General features: G+C 38.3%; 1 protein-coding gene across 1 annotated transcript; it reads left to right on the forward strand.

The window, feature by feature from the left end:
* Positions 1 to 2,235: 2,235 nt before the first annotated feature.
* Positions 2,236 to 23,971, forward strand: LOC136826841 (glutathione S-transferase Mu 4-like). Its single transcript, XM_067084332.1, has 5 exons — positions 2,236 to 2,769; positions 8,887 to 9,027; positions 13,497 to 13,676; positions 13,844 to 13,939; positions 23,475 to 23,971. Exons 1-5 carry the CDS (start codon positions 2,734 to 2,736, stop codon positions 23,670 to 23,672), a joined length of 651 nt encoding a protein of 216 aa, XP_066940433.1. The 5' UTR covers positions 2,236 to 2,733; the 3' UTR covers positions 23,673 to 23,971.
* The last annotated feature ends 2,391 nt before the right edge of the window (positions 23,972 to 26,362 follow it).

Here is a 26,362-nt window from a genome sequence, read left to right on the forward strand (position 1 = left end):
TAATGTAATAGGAGAAAATTTAGCAAAAGTAAGTAGTGATAATAATTTAGATGAGCATTTCCGCACATTTACTATACCTCCGTTCATATTCTCTTTCTTCCATCTTATTTTCACCCACTCCTAATAATTGTTCCAACACTATTTTCAGCACTGGATTACTGACCTCGAAAGTCCCAGCTCTTGGCCTTTGGTCTAAATTTTATATTCCAAAGGTAACAGAAATGCTTTTCTTCTACTGAGCCCTCCACCCACCTCCCCATCTATCACAGCTGGGTTCTCAATTCTGCTATTCTACACTTGCAGTTGTAATGCATTTTTTGGTAACGAAAATCTTGCTCTTGGAATATTCGGCAATTCTTCAATGCATGCACCGAGTTCACCCTAAACATATGCTCCACAATAGCCACATCTCCACATGATTCACTACCAAAAGCTTTGTATTCCTTAATTTATTTTCAGTCCTCACTTGTCCAATCCATTTCAACACCTTTAGGCTATATTTCCATCATCTCTTCCTCAGCTTCTAGGGACCACCATTTTTTGCATGCTGATATTGCTACTAATACTACGTTATAATAACAGTAATGATGATCTATGAGTAATGTTGATCTAAAGAACAGAAGTTGAGTGTTACACTCCTGCTCCAGTATATAGAAATCTTGCTTTATAGAAAAGTCACGCTCAACCGGAAGGTAACGAATTCCATGAAATAAATCACAAAGAAAATCAAACTTAAAATTACGTTAAAGTTAATGTGCATGCATGTTTACTTGTTCCACAATCAGTAATTAAACACGTTAAGAAAAATAGAAGCGAAGATTCGTGAAGTGAAATTTCAAATCGTTCTGCAAGGCATATCTGCATCGGTCCTTTCTCGAGAGTAACTGATAAGATGAACGATAAAATAATGTAATTCTAGAAGAGTGTTTTCGTCGCTTGCTCTATCTGTTACCGTTATACCATGAACTACAGTATCTGCATCATTGTAAAAACAGGTCTATTTGGTTCTCTGGCTGTTATAACATACAACTTGACTTTGCCTAGTAGGCAGATTAGCAAGCATTTCCTTTCACAGATGTTTGCAGACGCGAATATCAATGAACTCTAGGAAGAGCACATTGCCGGATAGTTTAATTGTCAAAGAGTGTCAGTGAGACTTCGTACATCAAATTATGTGAAACATTAGCTCTATATCTGTATGTATGATAATTTCTAATAAATAGCTTTTAAAAGTATATATATATATATATATATATATATATATATATATATATATATATATATATATATATATATATATATTACTCGCGTGTTTTTTTATCTGTGGCCAACTGTATTTCAGTTGTGTCTAGGTGAGATTTTGAAGACGCCGCATGACAATGCACCTTATTGCAGATTGCAGCGTGAGTCTCCTTTATTGCCATAGATAACAGAAATCCGCCAAAGCAGCTATTACATCTGCTATCATGACCCAAATCCGCTAGATTTTTCACTTCATGAATCCAAATTAAGATTCCAGACGTATAAAATATGCTCAGCTGATTATTTTCACTGGTTTTGTATATGTGAACAGAAACCTTCCACATTAATCTAATGAAAAAGTAAGATCTTCACCTTGCAAGTTTTTATTGTCCCTTCAGCCGGAGATTGAAGCAATGCCGATACAATCCCTTCCCCAACAAAATATGTTGAATTTAATGAGCCATTGTTCCTGTTTTCTTCGTCACGTTTTAGGAATATCGTTATATATAGCAGTTCTTTATACTCTTAGTCCCTTTCGTACAGAAAACAATGTATACTGGTTTCAAGCTTACTCTGATTCTTGACCTAGTTTTTACCACATTTATTTGACAGAAAAGTCTCAACCTTGCATTTGCAAGAGGTAATGAAAATTTACCAATTGCAAGGTCGTTTAAATTTCTAAATGGATTATTAAAGTCTAAAAATATATTATTCATTAACTTACATCTGAATGAGTAAGTTAACAAGGGCATACTAGAGAATGACAAGCATTTTGGACTTTCAGGCAAAATCCGCTAACATCATTCAAAAGCCGCCAGATTCCCGCATTTGCGGTTTGAAATCCGCCAATGTCATCGAATTCCCTACAAATAGTTGGTCTTCCGGTAAGTTGGCAAAACTGCTTAATGACTGTGATGGTTTCACTTCAGTCGTTTTAGACAGCCCTGGAGTAATTCCAACGTCCGGCAACCCCCATGTTGTTGGTACCAAGATGTACATGAACTTGGTGCTTTGATGCACGGGGAGGCCATCTTTTCTATGCGGTTTATTTCTGTCTGCAAAAGGTGGCCCACAAGCACAACGCCGTCGGGAGGGTAAAGTGCTTGGACATTTCCGCCCTTATCCCTACCCGATGTAAGGTCCGTTTTCAACGTCGTTTTCAGGTTCAACTTGTTGCATCAGGAAGGTTACCGTTGAAGGATGACTCAACGCAACACTGTTCCGCACGCCGGCTGTTGTTCTTACAACCTCCTCCTCCCTCTGCTACCCCCTCCCACAACCCCCGTCATTTTAACCGTCGAATCATTCAGCGGCCGCCGACTCACGCCGACTCGCCGAGGCGGCCGCGGCCCACAGTTCACAACCAACCGTCGTAGAAGGCAGACGACACCTACGTGAAAACATTCTGTTTTGTATTGTACTTTGTTTCAAGCAGAGGTTGTCATAACATTTGTTTGGTGTATTACCGAGACCAGTTAAGATCCCGTGAAGATGGCACCAACTCTTGCCTATTGGAACATTCGAGGCGTAAGTAATAACGGCTATTGTAGTTGGCGCTTGATCTTCAAGGGGGGATTGTCATGCAGTAGTGAACTGCCGCTTCAACATGTTCAGCACGTCCAGTTATGCGCCACGTTACTAATTGTTGTATATCAGTTATGCGCCACGTTATTATTTATTGTATATCAGTTATGCGCCACGTTATTATTTATTGTTGTGTATAAGCCAATGCAGTTCTTTAATCCCAAACCTAAAACAGGAAGCGCACATCCCGGCTAATTGCCACAGAATAGTTACGTCCATGTTCGCCGTGCTTGATGTCATGTTGCTGGGGGTCGGATTGTCGCTTGCCCCCCTGCCCCCCTTCAAGGTCGAGTCCGGGCGCGGTGCCTTAGAATAGTTAGGTTAAAGGAAAGGAAGGATATTGGTAAAATTGTCCATGTTGAAATGTGTCTAGTTAATATGTCATGTTGTCAATGTCTAGGTAATATGTCAAGTTGTCCGTTTAGGTAATATTAATATTATGTCTAATCCGCTTTCAAGCAGGCCGCGACCTTCGAAAGGAGGATGGGCAACTGCGCATAAAAACTACCTTAAATGATGCCTGACTTCGTGCATTCTATGCCATTTTAACCGGCATTGTTATTGAAGCCACGGTTATTTTTGTTTCCGCAACCTAGTAATTGTAAGGAGACAGCATTATTTTTATGTTTTGACTGAAGGCTTTGAAATTAGCGAGTTATCCCAACAAGAAGGTACATAATTGAAAAAATAATACATGGTTCGTGTCCTTAGCCTAATTAGTATCCATTACAAAAGACGCGAAAGTAAAGCAGGACCGTTACAGATATGAATCCAAACCTCAGCTTGCCCAACCTTACCTAGCCCAAGCCCTTACCTGCATAGGATCTCCCCTCCCCCAATCCTCGCCCTGCCTTGATTATCATAACCCAATGCAGGAAAGTGAAATAAAGGAATTAATCTTTTCATTAACTTTCACACATGGTCCTAATTGCAAACAGCAAGCAGTAGGCTAGCTGGCGAAGGGCTAAATGTTAACTCATTAGCTGCATGGCAATTAGTTACCAGTCACTTGAAAAATTGGTTAGCCGGCCCTGAAGGATTGAAAAATGCTACAAGCCATATTTGATTCCGTGCACGATATGGAGTTTAGAAGACTATCTCCTTTCCAGATATAGCCATGTTCAGGAGTGTCATTTCAGATTTTTGATGGGGGCCGGGTCAAAGGCAGTTTGGCGAGCGAAGCGAGTCTAATCAGCTGGGTTTATTTTTGATTTTGAGCTATTTCATGTGCGTTGTGAAGCACATGAAGTGGATAGATAGAAAGATATAACTTAAAAGATATAACTTAATGTGATACATTTGAATTTCAGTAGGAATAATGGAAAAGCAGCTGCTGTTACTTCTTGGGGCTTGGTGGGGTGAGGGGGGCAAGTTGAGGCTGGGGGCGGGCAACTTGAGTCTGGGGGGACTGCCCCCAGTCCCCCCCTAAATGACGCCCCTGGCCATGTTATCACAACATTTTTACTTGATAACAATTGTGGGCCATTATTCATAAATCTGAATTCTTAAAGTTTTTTTGATTGAGGTAAATCTCTTGAATAATATACATGATGCAATGGAATTGGCTTGTAATATTTCACGAAAATAAGAAGTGGAAGTCTGGTAACATAAGAGTGTTGTGGAAATTTTTAAACTCTTCAAACTTCTTCATTAACAGGCAGCCTAAATATAAATGATAAAATTGTCAGATCTAAACTTGTCTGCTTACTCAGCAGTCAGAAGCAAAGAAACTTTTTCTACAGCTGCCATCAGATTCAGATCTGCTCTTCTGCTCTGGTTACAGATTGTTGTTTTGAAGTTTATATTAAAGTAGTGGTTTTATGGTGTAGTTCAGTAAGCCAGATGTACTTTAACAATAAAGCATTCTTGTTTCCCCTGCCTTGAGTAAAATAGGTCATAATATTTTGTAAAATGTCCCTGACACTTCCAGGAAAGATTGCATGCATTCATGGCAAATGATGACAGTGATTTCTTTTGGGGTATTATATATATATTTTTTATTATATATATATATATATATATATATATAGAAATTATGCTATATAAAATGACCAGTGTAGTGCATATAGGCTATACTGTATGTGGCATTACAAACTTCCATAGCAATAATTGGCAGAAAATAGAAGATTATAATTGAAGTAGCATAGATTTACTGTATTGGAAATGCATTATTTCTCTCTCTCTCTCTCTCTCTCTCTCTCTCTCTCTCTCTCTCTCTCTCTCTCTCTCTCTCTCTCTCTCTCTCTCTCTCTCTCTCTCTCTCATGTTACAGTGTATGGTCAGAAAAGCTTTTAAGTGTTTTGTGATGTGTCTTGTATGGAATTTGTTCGTGATCAGAATCGGTTTATAGTCATTTCGCCCACACATCAATTCGCCCCCAAGTCAATTTGCCCACAAGATTTCGCCCACATATAAGGGTCAATTCGCCCACATATAAGAATCAATTCGTCCACATAAAAGTTCATTCTCCACACATATTCCATGTCATGTCCACCGCTCGCTATACATTGTTGGAGTATTTATTTACCATCGTTACCATGTATTTTTATTACAAAGAATAATGCCCCAGGCCAGAATGACTCTGTGGGATGAGAATGAACTTGGTGACAGAATTAAAAAAGAAACTTTTAATAAAAAATACATACTGTACATGCAAGATTCAGCTGCACACTGGGCCATTGAGATGAGCACACGCTTTCAGCAGCTAATATGAAGACTCTCACCCCTCACATGCTCATCCCAAAGAGTGAATATTTTACCCTGTAAGTCTCCATACTTTTTTCCCTTCGTAGCTTTTTTTCAGATGCTAGCCTTATGTAGACAGTTGTCAATTTAGCCTCTTTCTGGAGGAGGTTTACAAGGAGGTAAAACTTGAGGTTGCATCTAACTGCAGCACGTTTGTTTAGTTGATTGTGCCAGCCCTCAGTGTCATTTTTGGTATGCACAGACTGATTGAAAATACTCCAGCTAGAAGGTGGGCATGTGCAGCTGTGGATCCATGCTCTTGAAATATACTACATTATAGTTTATAACTGGGCTGTGGTAACTTGGCGAGAGAGACGTTCAAACATGGGAACTATGTCTGCCTCAGGCAGAAATGGAAGGGTCATCACTTTACACAAGTATTTGTATGCCTTGTCATCATGTGTGTAGGCATGCATGGAGACCAACCTCTTGAACTTATATCAAGACAAAGAAATTAGACCTTGTACTGTACAAAAGTGGTAAAATTGTCCTGCTAGGTACAGTATAGTATATGTGTATATATACACAAGTATATAATGTCCTGCTTTTTCATTTAAAAAATCTGGTCACATTATGTTGATGAAATTTGTTTTGAAACTGCTATTCGACAGGTATATATAAAAAGTCTGTAGGCAATTAAATTGACTAACCTTTCTTCAAATAGCCTGTGTCCAATGGAGTACGCATCCCTTGACCTTGGCATTAGGCAAAACCGTAGGCAAGACTTTCCAAATTGCTTTCTCATAGTTGACTTATGCGTTGAACAGAAGGCTCATTTGGTAGACTGGCTAAAAGTTCCTGGAAAACTTTTTGGTAATCACTTTTTTTTTCTCCCAGACATGATGACAAACAGGAAGAGGACTTGTTTTGCATAGTCCTCTGCTCTCACAATAGCGTTGACTGTCATCAGCTGCATAAACGGGTGCCTGCATAGCGTAAATGTGCCATCAATGTACCATGACTTCGCCTTGGTTAGATATCCTATTTGCCGAGTTGTTTCGAAGATAAAGTGGCAGCGTTCACGAACTGATACGTCACCTCTTAAGAAAGTCGTCAGGATTATGAGCTGCATCAAGTTCAAAATCAGGTCTTTGGGCTCTGTCAGTCTTAAATTTTGTCTGTCTGTTTGCTGTTCTTACCAAGTGCTCTGGCTTAGGCAGACTAGGGCATGGTGCATTTCCCATCTCTTGTAGAACATCATCATCCACTATAGCAGATGCTGGTTTAAGTAGGTCTTGTGCTGCCAATTTCTTTACCTGTAATGTTCCTTTAGTGGCGATAGCAGAGCCTGTTGATGATGGATGGTTGTGACATAAGTTGTGTTTTACAAATTTTCCATTTCTGTGAGTTACTAGTGCCTTGCACGGGTTATTTTTAGGGCAGACAGTACACTGCCAGTAAGCTGCATTTGATTTTTTTTTTTTTTTTTTTTTTTTTTTTTTTTTTTTTGTAAGTGTACCCGTGACTGTCAGCGAGCTTGTCGCTACCACGCTGTGTGCCCTTCTCAAAGAGCTGGAATGTAACTTCACTTTTTGGCTGCAGTTCAGTATCTTGTATAGCTGGGTCCCCAAGTGAATCCTCTAGTTCCATTGGGAAGTCAGGTGGGTCATCAATTGAAGACTCTAGTTCAACTGCAGGGACGTGTGGATCTTGTTCAATTGCTGGGGTGGCTGGGTCCTCCACTTGATGGGAGGTTGGTTCGTCAGTGAAGGTGCAAGCATTACAATTCCAATCAATAGAAATACCGGATTTCACACCTGTCCAGTATTCAGCACGAGATACACCAGTATTACATTTCCTGTGCTGCCACCTGTCGCACTGCAGACCTTCTTCCCTTGGCCGTACAGGTAAAAGACACTGAATATACTCATCTGGGTAGTCTACCATCTTGCCAGGAACTGTTTTAATTCTATGATAATGACCAATTACAAAACATTGGTAAATGAACCACAAACTCGAAACTAAATGCGCAGTAAACAAGTATGGTAAGTGAACCATGAATGTGTGCTTGCACAGAAACATATACACACACACACACACAAGGCCAGTCAGTCAGGAACTAGTGCCTGACGCTGATAAGCTACTTCCCTTCCTTAACCAACAAGGGAGGGGAACGAGTTTACCAGCGTTGTGCACTAGTTTCTGATTGACTGAAAAAAATGGGTGTCAGTGAAGACAGTAGTGACAACCACAATTAGCTACAAGCTACAACTGGTCCTATTATTATTATTATTATTATTATTATTATTATTATTATTATTACTGTATTAATATTATGATTATTATTATTATTATTATTATTATTTTGGTACTATTATGCTACACTGATTGGTTTGGTTGTATGGACAATTACAAATGAAACGGAATATGAAGCAACTTGTAACCAATGACTCCACAGTTTGGGCGAAATAACTCAACCGTGTGGGCGAAATGACTCCGCAGTGTGGGTGAAATCACTCCATTGGGGGGCAAAATGACTCCATAGTGTGGCAAAATGACGGGATACTTCAGAATTAGGTTGTCTGAATAAAAAAAAAATTTACTGGGCAACATGGTGTGGAGATACTTTATCACCCTTCAGGTTGACATGTCTATCTGAGGTCTGGCAAACCTCCCAGAGGGACTAGAGTGAAAGTTGTTCATTCTCTACTTATAGCCAGGTTGCCATGGCCTTCCAGGTAGTACCATGGCTTGACAGTGGTTGAGCATGTTTGCCAACTTTACTTTAGGGAAACCAGGCAAAGTTTTGGAGGTGGCTGGTGTTGATCGGAGAGATTCTTGACTTGCCTTTCTCACCTGTGGGTGAACTTACTCTTGTTTTGACAAGTTTTGGCTAAGAGTAGCCTCTTTTTGCAAAATGGGTTGGTGTAGACTTATTTATTCTTTTTGAAGAGTAAGGTTGAGGTGGTGGTGGGGGAAAAAGTGTTCCCACAAGCAGGATGCCTTGACCCAGGATGTGGTCTCCCAAGTCTTGACAACTACAGCCAAGCCTTTGAGGGGCAGCTATACAATACTGCTGCATAGGATTTTTAGAAGGCCCATTATCAAAACCTCAATAGGAAGGCCAACCTCCATCATCCCCATGAACTTGAACCTTCCCTAATCTTTTTAGTCTCCTCAGGATCCAGCCTGAAAGGAAGGCAAGAGGAAGATGGGAGAGTTATTACATTTGCAATATATTTTGTTTGCCATGAGATTCTTGTTCCCTCAACTTTCACATTTGGGAATTTTAGTGCTTTTAAAGGTTCTGCTTACAGTAATTTGAATGAGAGAAACGTACTGCGGTGCTATCCTTATACTTTTTTTTTTTTTCAGCTTGCCCAGCCCATTAGGCTGCTTCTGGAATACACTGGAACAGAGTTTGAAGACAAGATGTATGAGTGTGGACCAGCCCCAAAGTTTGACAAATCTTGCTGGTTTGATATCAAGTACTCCTTAGGCCTTGACTTTCCTAATGTAAGTATGACTTGATATTTGTACTGAAATTTGTTTGTACAGTAAGCTCTCAAAGATGGAGACTAATTGTTTTGGAATCTTCCTGGGAAGATGTTGATCTTTGCAATTTTTTATAATTGACTATACAATCATAAGACAACACTAATTTTACCCTGATAATATTTATCTCCCCGCAAAGTTTTAATGGTAAAATAATAGTGGATTGAATATAGTAGATTTTAATTTAGAAATAATGAAAGTTTTAGAGTACAAAGGAATGCAGGAGAGCATGGTTATGTCTAAGATACTGTAATTATTTGCTCGATTGTGTACCATTTAGTGATAAAATTAATATATGTATAGGACCTATTCCCTTTTGAATTGTGGCTCTCATTCTCTAACCCCAGATGTGAAAAAGTAAATTTTTTCCCCTTACAATGTATCAGATGTCAGTTATCTTTGGTTTCTCACTAGAGATCTAACAAACAATACAGTATGTCTGTTTTTTCACAAAATCCAAATCTTTGAGGGTTTACCATTTTTATTTTGTTGTGCCTCTTGTAACACTTACACAGTAAAATTGTGAAGCTCAGTATAATATTAAGGTATGAAACATAAATCAACACGGGACAAATTTAGTGTTGTAATACCCAAGCAAAAACCATCCATATGAAATAGCCTGGTTCCTTCTGGTTTCAAAGGATTTTTCTGCTCATTGAGCCATCAACTGCATCATAATTCATGTAAGTCTGCACCACTGCATTATTAAATCGTAAAGAATATTTTCTCATAAAAAGAAAAGTTCAGTAGTCTGTACAGCAGCACATAAACATGAAAACCCGCAGCACTCAAAATAACCCACACATGCTTGCTTACAGTTGAGGATAAATCAACCTCTAGTGACAAAATACAATCATCACTGCATCAGGGAAAGCCTGCCACATCCAGAGTACATAAAAAAAAAAAAGAATAGACCTAATTACAAAGATTAGTAAAGTCAAATATTCTCAAAATCATTATAAGTATCTTTCAATAACAGCAGAAACAATGAACCCAAGTGGAAAACAATCCCATCTGTATAATGGGCTAGATGTAACAATCCAACACTGTAGCATCATTGTGTTTGCTGCACTGTATAAAGTCCATAACAAAAATATTGCAATTTGTAATGCATGAAAATAGTTTTAGGTAACTTATCCTTTAAAGTTACTAGATTATAGTGTTTAGGTCTTGTCAAAACTTCTTACAACCTTGATTAAAAGGCACTAATGGCCTTACCTTAGATTAATGGCAAAGCATGAATGGCTGAAGTGAAGATGACAGAGGGGGCGAGAGAGAACACCAGTATTTGATGCATGGCCTTTTTCATCTGTCAATATACAATTACCTAAAGGATCTGTCTGTGAGTTAGTCTTCTTCCCTTCAATGCGTCTACTAAACACTTCATTTCAACCCAGCACTCCAGTGTTAAAAAAGGGTTTGTACGAGTGAAACCCTCCAGGCCAGTATACCCATAGTCGCTGTTCAGGTTGAAGTAGCCAAATTCACTGATGACCATTTCTCTCATGTCTCACATCTTAGCTCAGAAACCAAAGTAAGGGGTAGTTTTCAAGATCATTTCTTGTCATGGTCATTGGACCACCCAACAACAGATAAGGCAAGCACATCTGACCCCTCCTGTATCGTATTCCGCAGTCACGTTAATTTACCAAGACCACATTCCTGAAATATTACTATATTGTTTGAGTATGAGTATTGCATAATATTTCAGATAAATATTTGACAGAATAGTAGTAATAACAATAATTATAATAATTAGGGACGAGACCTTCTCTGAGGGCAGTTGCATTAAAAATTGTAGCTGTTTCCACGGCATTTAATATATACAGTCCTCTCTGTTCTTATTGCCTTTTTTTTTCCTCAGCCTGTAGCTGGTAGATCAGGTTTCCCAATGACATAGAAAGAAAGATTTCTGTTTTCTTAGGTTTATTTCCACGGATGTTTCAAATGCGCTCTGGCGTTTATTTTCAAAGAGTGAATGGAATGGCATGCAGGTTACAAGGGTATATATAGCAAGTGGGGGTGGGGCGGTGGGTGTACAGTTGCCAGGTTGGTTATTCAGCTGTGTTTTGGTTTGTCCGGGGTTGGTGACGAAGTTGGGCCTGGAGGCTTTAAGACCCTCTGGACCTAATCAATATTGGAATTTGGGAGTGGCTGTTATCTGGGATTATAAGTTGTTCAGATAATCTGCCACCTCTCTCTCTCTCTCTCTCTCTCTCTCTCTCTCTCTCTCTCTCTCTCTCTCTCTCTCTCTCTCTCTCTCTCTCTCTCTCTCTCTCTCTCTCTTCCTTCACCATGTTAATGTTCGGCTTTTTTTTCTAAAATACTTAGAGCTTCGAGAAGCCATAGGCGTCGGCAGTCCATGGCCTGGTCAATGATTTTGCTGTTCTTTAGGAGTTCTTCTCTTCCAAGCTGCCTTTGATGTTTTTGAGTGTAATGATTAAAAATAGCCCCTTCTTGGAGGTGACAGGAGAGACGCTTGGAGAGTTCGTTAGTAGTCATCCGGATATAAGAGCTATGGCATCTTTCCTCAGGGCATGTAAGTTCGTAGGTGACACTACTGTACTTCTCTTCAAAGACGTTTCTGGTGGCGCAGGGTTGTTTTAAAGTAATAGCTGGCATGTTTTCATATTTTTATAGTATATCATCAGGACAATTTTGTCATCTTGTGCAATAGGGGTTACATTTTCATTTATTATTTCTGAGGGCCTTCTTGCCTTCTGCATATTTTTGGTGCATGTAGTTCCTGTAATATAGTTTTATGGACTTAATATGGTTGTTTCCGGTGCCCGTCATGCTATCCCGGTGTCAGTTATTTATAGAGACTCGGGTTTGTTGTTCAATCATGTGATTAGAGAAGTTGTTGTTAATGAGTATGTGTGTTGATTTGTCGATCTCTTCCGTAGTCCCTTTCCGTGTGGAACAGTGTGAGAGGGTGCGAAGGATGTAGGCTCAACTACAAACTTTTTATACTTGTCCGGGCACTCACTGGACCCATTAGGGCACAGACCCGGGTTTGTGGGTTTCTTGTATACAGTTGTGGTATAACCCGTCAGGGTCTGCTGTACTCGAACATCCAGGAAGGGAAGGGCACCGTCAACACTGTTCGCACGTGAAGCGGAGGACAGAACATTCTTCAGAAGTAGTCCTTAATTTTTCTAGGTCGCCTTCGTTATTCACTCTCATATAGACGACACATTTATGAGATACAAACTTACTGTTAGTTCAGATGGTTCATTCAATATTCCTAGCCTGAATTAGAATGAAATTGGCATGAGCACAATCTCTACTTTGTAACCCTCATCCGAAGTGCACTTCAAGAAATTCTCCTTACACTTAGATATGCATATCTCCAAAAGGAAATTTCCCTGAATGACCTTTGAGATAAAAAGGAATACTTACTGTAAGTGGACTTGAAGGCACAGACAGCTATGGCTGCATTCCCTTTTCTTGAGTCCCTGTTAGATAAAACTACACTGCACCAAGGCTGTGATGAGACTGGCTTTATGGCCATCCTTGACCCCCACCAAACATTCAACTAACAACTGAACAGCAACCGTTGTCTGGTAATTAAGCATCGATACATGTATACTTACAATTAAATACAAGAAACAGCACAAAAATAACTTTTCACAACTACATTTAAACAACAAAACATATCTTTCTTCGGCATAATACACATTTCCACTTATGTGAATTTAGAAAGAACACATAAAACTACACCACAAATTGCGGAAAAGTACAATCTCTCTTGTCGAAGTTTCTCTAAGAACATTCAAACATGATTAATTTATATATTTCATCTTCATTGCTGCACTGAATAATCCTGATGGGTTCTGGTGCTTGGTCTTCAAGGCCTAAATTTCATAGTCAGTCAATCAAAAACATTCGAAACACTCTTGGTGGAGAACAGGTGAACTAGAAAGTCATCCATATCAGCTAAGTAATCATCATGTTTGAATGCTGACTTGCCTGTGTGTAGATACAGTACTGTATAGCCAAATAATAAATTTTATGAAAAGTTATAAATAATACAGTATATACATATATATATTTTTATTTGTTTTTATTTTTATTTTTAGTTTGTCTTATTACTGTTTGACAGAGACACCCCTTCTGGTTCTTGGTGCAGTGAATAACATTTGAAATATTGAATTTTAGCTGGTTTCCTCTCTCTCTCTCTCTCTCTCTCTCTCTCTCTCTCTCTCTCTCTCTCTCTCTCTCTCTCTCTCTCTCTCTCTCTCTCTCTCTCTCTCTCTCTCTCTCATTGCGTGTTCAAACAATGTACTTCAAGAGTTGTTGGAATGATTATATTTTGAAAATATTGTGTAGTACAGTATCTGGTACACTTGTGCAGAACACACATGGTAGTAAATGAATTACTATATTCAGACTGTCAGGGAATCTCAAATCGATGCCATACTTTCCAGCTCCCGTACTATGTTGATGGAGATGTGAAAGTAACTCAGAGCAATGCCATAATGCGGTACATTGCAAGGAAGCACGATCTTTGTGGCAAGACTGAATCTGAGAAAATCCGTGTTGATATTATGGAGAACCAGTCTATGGACTTCAGGAATGGTTTTGTTCGACTGTGCTATCTTGATTTTGTGAGTATTTTATACTTTTGCATTTTGGTGTGATTCATATTCAGTGAAATTTAAATTTTTTGTCGTAATTTTTGGACAGTAGTGTATATTGATATATTTTTTTTAGCTGATGGCTTGAGGCCTAGTTGAATTGGAATGAGTTTTTATAATCTCAATATATCATTTAGGATAGCCAGAAGGAGACCTACCTAGAGGCTTTACCCACTACAATGAAGCTGTTCTCAACATTCCTTGGTGAACGACCTTGGTATGCTGGTGATAATGTAAGTAAAGTATTGAGTGTGTTTGGTAAAACTTTTCACTTTTTATATGAACACTTAAGGAATACATTGGTATGGTAGTACATAGTTATAATGTGTCTCTATGTATTCTGTCTTTGGTTGGGATGTAGGAAATTTAGAATATTCGTAAGCTTACGGTAGTTTGTTGTGCATGTCAGCTAAGTGTGACATCCCCAATGAGAAGTAGAAAGTCACTAGCTCATTTATAGCTGTTTATTCTGGAAACCATTTAAAAAGTAGTGGAATCCTACTTTTATGCACTCCACTTTTTCACACTTCACTTTGTTGCTGATTTTTGGGGAATATATCTTTCATTGTTATGTCGGAACTTTCACCAATTCGCGAATTTTATTATGGACCGTATCTCTAAAATTATAACTTTTTTTTTTAAGCAATGTGTATTTGCTAATTTCTGTGTTTTTTCACTAAAGGATATGTATACTGAGAGAGCGAGAAAGAAAACTTGAGTGTTTACATCAAAGTTTAAGCAAAGTATAGATGGATTCTGTAAATGAAATGATGTTGTATTAATATTTTGCTGTTTTTTCATTAAAGGATATATGTACAGGGAGAGAGAAAGAGAGCTGATGTTTATTTATCACAGTCAAAGCACAGTAACTAGCTGGGGACGAGACTTTACAGACTTTGTTAAACTATAGCTGGGGAGGAGAATAAGAATGTGTTGCCTATGTATGAAATTCGGATTTTAAATATTTTTACGGTGATAAGAGATGAAACATCAGCAGTGATAAAGTATTCCCTTGTGTACTGTTATAATATGTATGATAATCATAGTCAGCTAAACTAATGAAATGCGGCATAATACTAAATCAGACAAACCAAAAAATATGGCAACATGTACGTACATATGCACTTGCTCATAGTGAACTTCCTGGTTTGTTTATTCTCTTATATTTTTGTTTATGGTACAGCAATTGACATTTCATTAAGGATATGTACAGTACAGTACTGATATGTGCTAGATAGAGAGAGAGAGAGAGAGAGCTGAGACCGTCATCGGAGAACCTGCTAATGATGGTTTTGAGTCGCTTACATATGAAATTTGGATTTTAAATATTTTTAAGATGATTAGATCAGTATAATAATATGGTATAAGTGGATTCTGTAAGTGAAATGTTTTATTTATATTTTGGTGTTATTTCATTGAAGGCTATGTATACTTAGAGAGAGAGAGAGAATGACGGATCAAGAATTTTTTAATTAATTTTCTTGGAGATGGTAAAGATTAACCGCAATAGGGCTAGGTCGAGTATAACGCAAACCAAGAACGTACTGTACTAAATCATTTTTTATCATAAATGTATTTCTACGTAATCACAAAATTACTAACGTGACGTAACAAACCTAGCATTCTGTTTGGAAAGTGTGTCCCATCATTCTAAACTACCCATGTATTTTAGATATCCTCTATACAGTAATACTATCCTAAAATAGATACTGTACAGTAAATGTTTCAAAATCTTACAGCACAGCAATATATATAATTAAAATGTATGTACATCATGCGCGGTACAGTAGACAAGGGGCAAAATTACGTTAGGCAAAAGAAAATGTGCGTCTGAATTATAGGGGATACTTAAGGATAATTATTGTAGGCTGGTACGTAATGTTGTAAGATGACTTTGAAATGATATTGCAGTGTTTTGGGATGATTGTTTGAGGTATATTTTTATTTGAACTGTCAACTTTGGCGATGAACTGTTAAAATAGGCAGTTATAAGCGGTTTAGAGATGTATATACCTAAGAGTAACAGTTGTAGGAGGGTAATGTAAGATGAATTTGGGTGTTTTGTGATGATGGTGTAAGGTGTATTTTTGTTTGAAATATTAAATTGTTGTATTATGATAATTTAAGGTATGTTTTTGTTTGAACTATTAAATTAGATGTGAACTGTTAAAATAGGCAGTTACAAGTGTTTTAGTTTAAGGGGTACAGGGTATTTGGCAATTAAAAGCGTTTTTAGAGGGCCATCAGTTATCGTCTGACATCATGATAGAGACGTCTCCCTTTTCTCCGAAGCATGCTAAAGACCATTCCACTGGTCGACAATCGGGTTGCAAGTACGTGGCACAACCCTGTTCGCCCTTCGATCATTCACATGCTGAACTTCATCACTCTGCTCATAAATGCTCTTCTTCTTCTGGGCACCCATATGAGCATCCAGAGTGTTTGCCAGACTGCCTCCCAGTCTTAGAGTGCTCGCCAAAACCTCTTCCAAAAGTGACTCCTCTATCCTTTGTGCACCCATGGGAGCCAGACTCTCCCTCTTCTGGGAGAGGTGGAGTGCAAGAGGTGCGGAGCCTTGGACGATCAGAGTTCTCAAAGAGGGTTACCCAATCCCGTTCTTAGAATACCCTCCTCTTGTGAAATCGTGGATAGCATTGACGGCATACTCAGAGGGCTCCGAGAAGTTCTTAGCTCTCTCGGAGGAAGTGTCTTCTCTCCTAAGGAAGAACACCATAGAGGTAGTGGAGGATCAGACTTCAAGAGGATTTTACAACCACTTGTTTGTGGTCCCCAAGTCATCGGGGGGTGATGGAGACCTGTCCTCAATGTCAGTGCTATGAACTTCTTCATACAGAAGACGAAGTTCAAAATGGAGACAAATCAGTCAGTATTATCCTCCATCCAACGGGGCGACTGGATGATAACACTCGATATGCAGGACGTGTATTTCCACATTCCAATATATCCGGAGTCCAGGAAATACCCGAGATTTGACTTCTTAGGCAAAGTCTTCCAGTTTTGGGCCCTTTGTTTCAAAGTCTCCACTGCCCCGCAAGTATTCACGCAAGTCCTGTCACCCCTTGCGAGATGGCTTCACCTCCTAGGTATCAACGTAAGCCTATACCTAGATAACTGGCTCCTCTGCTCGCAGTCTCAGGAACAGTGCACGAAGAATCTGCAGACCACCCTTCTTCTTACAGAGGTATTTGGACTTTTAATAAATCAAGAGAAGTCCCAACTAGCCCTAATTCAGGAGATTCTCTATCTTGGGGATGAGGATCAACTCTGAGTTTTCGGGCTTTTCCCTCCCCAAGAGGATAGTCCTGCCTTCAGTCAGTACAGGACCTTCTTTCACTTCCAGTTTGCTCAGTGAATTGATGGATGAGTCTGCTGGGAACCCTCTTATCCATAGAATAGTTTGTGAAGCTAGGAAGACTTCATATGAGGCCTCTTCAGTTCTTTCTACTCACAAGCTGGAACAGAAGACGTTAACCCAACACAGTGACATTCCCAATTACAAACGAGATAAAGGAGGATATCCGGTGGTGATACATCCAGGGAGAGGCTTTCAGAGGGAACGTCTCTACTACTTCTGAGACCCAACCTCTCCTTCTATGCAGACGCTTCAGACCAGGGGTGGGGAGCTCTTTGGACACTCAGGAAGCTTCCGGCATTTGGTCTCTGGATCAAAGGAAGCTGCGTATAAATGCCAAGGAATTATCTGCCATTCACCTTGGCCTGAAGCACACATTGCATAAGCAGTAGCAAACAGAACTGTGGTGGTACATTCGGACAACACCATGGCTTTCTCCTATGTCAAGAACCAGGGTGGAACCCACTCGTTCTCCCTTTGCCAGACAGTGAAGGAGCTGCTAATTTGGGCAGACCAGAATCAAGTCAGACTTACCACCAGATTCATCCATGGAAAGGTGAACGTCTTGGCAGACGGATTAAGTCGATGGGGTCAGGTCCTTCCAACAGAGTGGACCCTGCACTCCAGTGGACCTGTTCGCCACATCAAAGAATTACCGTCTTCCTCTATTTTGTTCGCCAGTCCTGGTTCCTCTGGCATGGGTGACAGACGCAATGCTGATAGACTGGTGGAACCTGGACCTCTACGAACATTCAGCATGGTGAGGTGGGTTCTCAACAAATTGAAGAGTTATAGAAACGTATCGATGACCCTGGGAGCACCCTTTTGGCCAAAGAATGGTTCCTGGACCGTCTCAAGCTTCTTGTGGACGTCCGAAGGTTACTGCCTCAAAGTCCGCATCTTCTCAAACAGCCTCATGTTTTGAAGTTCCATCAAGGACTATCTGCTCTAGCTCTGACAGGCTTCAGACTATCTGGAGACTCGTCAGAGCGAAGGGCTTTTCAAAGCAAGCTGCGGAAGCTATGTCTAGATGTAGACTTACTGTAAGTCTACCAGCCAAGTGTACCAGGCCAAGTGGGCTATCTTCCGTAGGCGGTGCAGCACCAATAACATCTCGTGTGCTAAACCACTGTAAGCCCAATAGCGGACTTTCTTCTCTTTCTCAGGACTTCCAAAGGACTCTCTCCATCGACTGTTAAGGGCTATAGAGCTATGCTGGGATCAGTCTTCAAGTATAGAGGTGTAGACTTGGCCTCCAATAAAGACCTAACAGATCTGATTAAGTCTTTCAAGACTTATAAACAGGTGAAGGACAACTCCATGTCATGGAATCTGGATGTTGTACTTAAATGGTTAATGGGTCCTGCTTTCGAACCTCTCCGTACCATTTCATTCAAGAATTTAACTAAGAAAAGACTTTTTCTTGTTGCCTTGGCAAACGCCAAAAGAGTAAGCGAGTTGCAGGCTGTAGACAAGCGCATCAGTTTCTCAAAGGGAGATGCTGTGTGCACCTTCGTACTTGGCTTCCCTGCTAAAAACGAGTCCCTGTCTAATCCCTGGCCATGCTTGTTCTCTATTAAAAATCTTATGGACATTCTAAGACCAGAGGAGAAGGAAGGGGTCCTTTGCCCAGTGAGGGTGCTTAGGTATTTAGACAGGACAAAGAGAATCAGAGGCCCTGCCAGTAACCTCTGGTGTTCCGTCAAAAATCCTTCAAAACCGTTGTCTAAGAATGCTCTGTCATTTTTCCTTGGAAGTCTGATCATCGAGGCACGCACTCAAATAGATGATGATGTCCTACCGACCTTTAAGGTGAAAGCACACGATATTAAAGCTGTTGCCACTTCTCATGCCTGCCTTTAGGCAAAGTATGTCACTCTCAACTATCCTCCGGTTGACATACTGGAAATGCAATTCCGTTTTTGCCTCGCACCATCTGAAAGAAATTGAAACCACTTAAAAAAATTGCTGTACCTTAGGTCCATTATCAGTGGCTGTGGCTGGCTTAGTATTAGAGGAGGAAGTATAGGAAGCAACCCTTCCTACCCGTAACTCCTTCACCTTGAAATTTTGGGTGTTGAGTTTTTTAAGGGAGCCTTGCGGGGTACTTATACCCGGAATGCCCACCTGTCTGTGGTAGTGGCATGAGGGTTTTAATCTTTATTGTTGTTGGTGTTGATAACTATTTTCATTGGTCAATTGTATTTTGGTACTGCTCCCTAGGCAAGGACAGTTTTCCTGTTTTGCTTTATGGGTGTTTGGAAGTCTTCACTCTAAGGCCCTCCCCCCCTATCATAAGTAGGAAGTTGTCATGGCCATTCCACTAAGTTGCTACAGGTCAAGATTAGCACAGTCCAAGGCAGTAATCATCTACTGCTGCTCTCTTACCAGGTAAGGTTACAACTAGCATTTTATCAGTGCTAACAGATTTTTATGTTGCAAATTCATCCTCTTATCAGATTGTTTTTGAAACAGATTATGTCCATTTATCCCACCACCTATCAGTGTGGGATTCAGCTATGTAATTACTTAGTAAGTTACATATATGAAAATGGTATTTTCATAATAAAATTAAGTTTCAGACATACTTACCAAGTAATTACAAGAGCCTGCCCTCCCTCCCCTCTGATGGACATTATGCACGAAAGTAGTGACGATTGCTGTTAATGTTGTACCTATTGTTCCTGATATTTACCTACACTGTAAATAAACTAATCGCTACCGCGAACTTCAAATTTTTAACTGCCGTGCGGGTGGAAAGTATAGCTATGTAATTACCTGGTAAAAGTGTAAGGATTTTGTACATTTTTGTGCACCAGATCAGGCAAATAACACTTATCTGTGGACACAGATTTGGATGAAATTTTGATTAGTTTTTAATTTTAGACATATTGGACCAAACTGGTAAATAGAAACAGTAGCTTCACTGCATAAAATACTCACATGCAGTGTATGCTGTATTATTTTACACTGTTTATTGTTGCATTCATTATTGTATTCAGCAGCTTGTAAAATCTCCTTCAGAATTTATCATTATTGGCACCAAGATAGAAAAGTTATAAATGTCAGTGTTATAAAAAGAAGTGGGTTGATCAATAAAGGTCAGAACATTTCAGCTTAACTGTTTCTTTCAACAGTTGTAATCTTCAAAAGTTTTGTATTTCATCCACTCCTAATGTAATAGGTACAGTATTTGGTTTCACAGTACTTTTCATTGGAGAATATTTCCCAAAAATCTATGATCAAAATATTTTGCATATGTGAAACGTACGTTGTAAGATATACTGTAATTTGAAAGTTTTATATCAGATTTTGTCATATTTTACCATTTTACATTATAATATTTACTGTATATTTTTGTTCACAATAATGTGAAATTTTATTACTTATAGTTATTCAAGAATCAAAGGATGTCAGTTGTTTTCTGTTGTCACTTGTATTTGTCATTATTTATGAATTACTTTTGCATTTCATCATTTATGAATTTGCTTGTTTATGAATAGAAACCTTTTCTACGTATGTATTATAGCATTGATATTAAGAATTACACTTTTTATAAGCATCTGTATGTATGCATTGTTTGGTATTAACAAGAACTTCAGTAGTGTAAGTTGAGAATTCATTCCTCCAATAGAGAAAGGAAACGTTAGTGAGGCTCTGGGGTCGACAGTTTGCCTTGACACACCTTTGAAATTGACCTCCTTTGTAACTAAAAATAAAATAACAATAATATATATGAGGATGATCTTCAATATTTGGCAAAAACTTGCAGTAACTAATTGATCATAGATTCACTGATATGTGAGCATAAATACAGAACAACCAAAATACACCAAATGAATAGTACAACAGAAAACATAGCTGTACGACACTGGTTCAGCCAGGTTGCTTTGTAGCAATTTACATTGTACTTAAAAGATTGCATTTTGATCATCTAACGACGAAGTTAATGTGAGAAAGATACAGAGTGAGGCATGATGACTTGAGTTACCTTGGGAATAACCCATACCTGTAGGTTTAGTCAGGCATGCATAGTTGACATTTGTCTCGAGATCTGCTGTGTTTAGCATGCTTACTATATTATTCCATTGAGGACAAACTGTAATTTTGTTTTTCTGGACTTAGACTAACCAATAAGTGGAAGTCTGTTCAATTTAGGTGTCGTATTTAAAAAATATATAGATGTTTTTAAATCACGTTCATTTAACCCTTAACCCTTAGTGGACGGATTGAGCTTGAGTGTGAAGTAAAACAGGTTTGTGGAGGTGGACAGATTGCGCTCCAGTGTGAAGCAGAATTACGCACCAATGTTATGGTAATAATGATTCAAAACAAAGGTGCCAATACTTCTACATGCTGTAAATTCACTAATGGCAACTTTTATACGGACGTGAGAGCTAGGCCAGTATCAGTAATGCTTGTGACTTCAAGGGCGCAGACCTGCCATCTCTCTTCACATGAGTCTTTTTGTAAATCTGCTAGTAAATATATGAAGGTTGCTGTTGTTTTTGTTTTTGTCTTTTACGATAGTATGTCGGGTTGTAAAATGTAATTTTACAAAGAAAATTGCAAAGAAATATTAGAAAGCATGTAAAAAAACAAAGTTACTGAATCTTCCTTCTCAGAAACTTACGAATATTTTACGGTACAAATATAAAAATTTGTTACTGCTTTTATTTCTTGTTTTGATATTGTGTGAGCAGTAATAATAATTTTACAAAATCCTAGAAGCTTATTTATTAGAAAAAACATATATAAGTTGATAAAATTTACGATTGTCTTGTAAATGAGGTCCCACAAGGGGTTGTAAATAGTCATTTTCAACTTCTCGTGGAAGGTAGGGAAAATTTTTTAGAAATTTTTTATTTATACAGTGTGAATGTACGTGTCATTCTCTTTCCATTGATTTATTTTTTTTTTTTTTTTTTTTTGCCGACCTCAAAGTTTCCCCGGTCTGGGGTGCTGCACATTGATAAATTATGCCGTCCCTTAAGGGTTAAGGGACGGCTAAATATATATCAAGCACACCCCCAGACTGGGCAAACTTTAAGGTTGACCAGTTTAAGAAAAAACACATCAATGGAAAGAGGAAGATATGCAAATCCACATGGTATAAGAAAAACAATTAAAAAAAATTTTCCCTTCCTTTGACAGGAAGTTGAAAGTGACTATTTAGAACCTTGTGTGGGGCCTATTTTACAAGACACTCGTAAAAATTTGCTAATTTTACCAAGTTGTACATGTTTTTTCTAATAATATTTATTTTATTTTGTAAAATAATGACAGCTCAAACAAAATCGTAACAGATAAGAACTAAAAGTTTCTGAGTATTTTTGTTGTAAAATATTTACAAGATTTACTGAGATGGGGAGATGCAGTAACTTTTTGTGAGGTACGCATGTTTTTTCGAATATTTCTCTGCACTTTACTTTGCAAAATTGCAGTTATAGCTGTCATACTACCATAAAAGATAAGAACCTAAAATCAACAGCAATCCCTAGGTAAATTAATGAGGAAATAAATAAATAAGATGTCATGGGATAGGGAGGGGCAGTACATTTCCCCCCATCAAGTCTCAAGGTACACTAATCCCCCCTCTCTTTTGGCATAGTAACTAATGTAGTTTGATACATCTCAGGCCTTGCTGCTTCAGCTGAGGCCAGCCTGTTAACTTGTCCTGATGTTTTGATGTTTAGTCACTTTGTCAGTGTGTTAAATATAGTTATTGGTAGGAATTGTGTTAAAAGGAGAAATTAATTTACATTACATCATTATAAATATTGCAAAAATGATTGTGTTGCTTAGAACTTTGTGGATGTTTTGTATGATAATGAAAGTTGTTCAGTAAGTTTGCATAATTTGTCATTTAATGACTTGAGCATGACAGTAAAATAAAATACACTCCAATAATCCAATAAATAAAAAAGATTACACTAGGGATTAATTGAAGCGAAAGCTAAATTAAATCAAATTGTACATTAGCATTTACAGGGTATTGTTTGCCTTATTTTGAATATTTTGTATTAAAAAAATGCATATGAAGCATTGAAATATTCTGAGAAGGTAATGCATTATTAGAATCTGAAAGATAGTCATTGTTTGTATCCAATAAGCAGATTTATCCTTGCAATCATGATTTTGAAAATTGTAAAAAAATGTGTCTGAAAATTTTGAATCACATTAGCCTTTTTCATAGGCCCTTACTAATGGATGATGGTATTTGAGATATACCGTAGATATAATTATTTTCCCTTTGATCAGTTATATGGGGAAACATTTTTGCATGGTCACTTTTTAAAAACCTAAAGCACAGGAGCAGGAGAACTTTACAGTAGAGTCCTGTAATTATTTATAAGAGCTGTGGAATAAATCTCACCATAATGATCAAATTTCAGATCACTTTTGTGGATTTCATTATGTATGAACTTATTGATCAGCATCTGCAGTTGGAACCAAACCTCCTTAAGGATTTCAAGAACCTGGAAGACTTTCAGAAGCGTTTTGAAGAATTGGAACCCATCAAGAAGTACATGGCCTCTGATCGATTCATGAAGAGTCCACTTAATAACAAAATGGCAAAGTTTGGAAACTAACTTTGTTGTGAAGAGCATAAATGTTTAACATTTATTTTTTTTTGTTTGCTTACAATACAAATGTGCAGCATCATAAGTGATAAAAGTTCCTAATTTAGTGAGTACTTACATGCTAAAGAAATTAATAATTTCCAGATTGATATCCCTGATATTACACTAGGTAAAACCAAATATGTGATAAATATAGTATCGCAGAATACTGTCATTTTGTTTTTGAGTAAGCTTATGTAAGTTTTATTTGAAGGTCTTTTGAAGACATATTTTGATATAAACTGCTTTGAAATAAAAGGTTTAAAGTATGTTGTTTTTTATGCCTTGAACTGTCTTGGTATAATGGAAGGGTAACCTGTGTTTTGAAGTTGGTCATTTTATATGAATAATAAATTGTCATACCTGACTTTTTCACAAAATCTTTTTGTATTATGTAATGTTGGAAATCTTCAGTCTATATAAGAGGGGACTGTCAAGTAGACTAACCTAATTTCCAATAGCTTGTCTAGCAAATTCTGTAGAGTAGATTACCTACATGTGGAGAAAGAGAAAAGAAATTAGAAGTTAATAAACAAAGGTAAATCACCCCATAAATATATACATATCCACAAATGTCAGAAATAACAGGAAATGTTACATTTCAAGAAATGTTTGCCACCTCAGTCAAGCTTATGAGTATACTTCCATGAAGACCATTTCACACATTAAAGGGAAACAAAGTATGAAAATATTTTCATGATGAATAGGTGCACAACTATCAGAGCATCAGGAAGAATGTCAGAATTCGAGGTATACTTCTGTAAGTGTTTAAAACTCCGGTTTCTGGCAACCCTAGAATTACAGTAACTATTTATATGGCATACTTTTGGGAACATGAGGAATAATTTGTTACAAAGAATCAGGTGCAACTTTTTAAAAGTGGAGGGAAAACTCATATGGGCCCCCATAGTGTCTAGTTGAGCAAAAAAGCAAATTTGACAAGCGATAGGTACTTAATGGAGGAAAGTAACATCAGCTAAAGACTAGTCAGTTTCAAAGGTCCTATGAAGCAGCTTGGTCAAATCCCCTTGGTTCGTTGAACAGTAGGTGTGCTAGATCCAAAGTTATAGTTTGGTTGAACTTTGTCTTGGTATGCTGGGGCAAAGGCATCCTCAAACCAAGGTTGGCTAATAGTCTAGATTTTTGTACTTTTGCCTTGGGAAGGAACTTTATAAAACCTCTTGGTAAACTAAAGATTTTTGTGGGATGCATTTCAGTGAGTACCACCTGTGATGTCCTTTGTATGACATACTATAGAAGGTATGAAAGACTTTGCAGTTTCCCTTAGGATCTTTGAATTATGTGGTTTTTTATTTGTTCTTTCCTTTTGCTCTCTTGCCCCTTAGCTCCAATTTTCACACATTAAGACGAAATCCTTCAGGCAAGCCTTTGGAAGTCATGATGTGGCTCAATTGTCTCTTGAAACTGCTTGATAAATTATAGACGAGTATAATAAAGTAATTATTGTGGTATTTGTGATTGGCATGAAATTCAGTTAACTTTATGTACAATCATATCCTTTTTATGTTGCAAAGATTTTAAAGGTAACCCTGATTCATATTAAATGAGATATTTTGCCACTAGGGAATGATATATCATCAATTCAACTAATGACATAAGATTGCCTAAGTTCATGCTAGATGTGTCTGGGTAAGTAAGGATTTGTGAATGGGTTTGCAGTAGCACATTTCAGCACAGCGGTCAATCAGACACATTCCAGGATGATGGATGTATAACAAACAAGTTCGGTCACTAGGGTCAGTGTTATCGACAATCTGTCTTGACACCACATTTTGAAGAACTGTTCAATGTAGGAGGACGGCCAATTAGTCCTTCAATCTCAACACTCCAAAGATGTTACTATTCGGCTCAGTCTCTATGACCGGGGTATAACAGCCATCGACCAGGCCACATTGAAAATATTGCTTCTCATCTGATCAGCGAAGTTAGCAATGGTTGGGTCAGGTCAGTACTTGGATAGGTGACCACCTGGAGCACCGAGTTCTGTTGATCCCTAGGAGAAGTCTCTCTCATCCATGGTTAGAAACGTTGGGACTAAGTCAGTACTTGGATAAGGTACCTCCTAGAAACTTCAGATGCTGTTGGCACCTAGGGGATGTCTTTCGTATCCATGATCCAAGGCTTGAGCTCACAACTTCCTGTCATTTTGCCTGATTTGTCGGGAGGTCAACAATACCTTGTTGGGGGATTAACAATACTAAGTTCTGGTTCCTGCTCAGTCAAGAAGTGGTGTCTAGGAGCACCATTTCTTTTGCATGCAATGATCCCTTTTATTGACTTTTCATGAATTTTTGTTGAGGTGCTATGGTTACTGCCTTCCAGTTTGACGATGAAAAGTCAAAATGGAGATGTTGGTCTCTCAGTAGCAAAGTGGTGTTGAAGCAATATCTTTGCGTGTGTGTTTTTTTTTTTTTTTTTGAAGCATATGACTTCAGTAGTATGTTTGTTGACCTTTCCAGTGACAGCATTACCTCCCTTTTCCATTTCTTAAGTAGAGGTTTTTAGAATATGGACATATTCTCTAGGCTCTCTCCCGTGTCTTGAGGGCTCAACCTCCCCAGCTCATCATTTGATCATTGGTCTGCCGTGGGGCTAGTTATGTGCTTCATTCTGCAATGAGGATTTCATCTGTTGGTTTG

This window comes from Macrobrachium rosenbergii, chromosome 3, assembly GCF_040412425.1.
Source record: "Macrobrachium rosenbergii isolate ZJJX-2024 chromosome 3, ASM4041242v1, whole genome shotgun sequence".
NCBI lineage: Eukaryota > Metazoa > Arthropoda > Malacostraca > Decapoda > Palaemonidae > Macrobrachium > Macrobrachium rosenbergii.

Bases quoted from the DNA above. Each gene is read 5' to 3' on its own strand.
- LOC136826841 (XM_067084332.1), top strand. From the start codon at position 2,734: ATGGCACCAACTCTTGCCTATTGGAACATTCGAGGC. The intron at 2,770-8,886 runs GTAAGTAATAAC...TTTTTTTTTCAG, and splicing joins CCTATTGGAACATTCGAGGC to CTTGCCCAGCCCATTAGGCT. The intron at 9,028-13,496 runs GTAAGTATGACT...CATACTTTCCAG, and splicing joins TAGGCCTTGACTTTCCTAAT to CTCCCGTACTATGTTGATGG.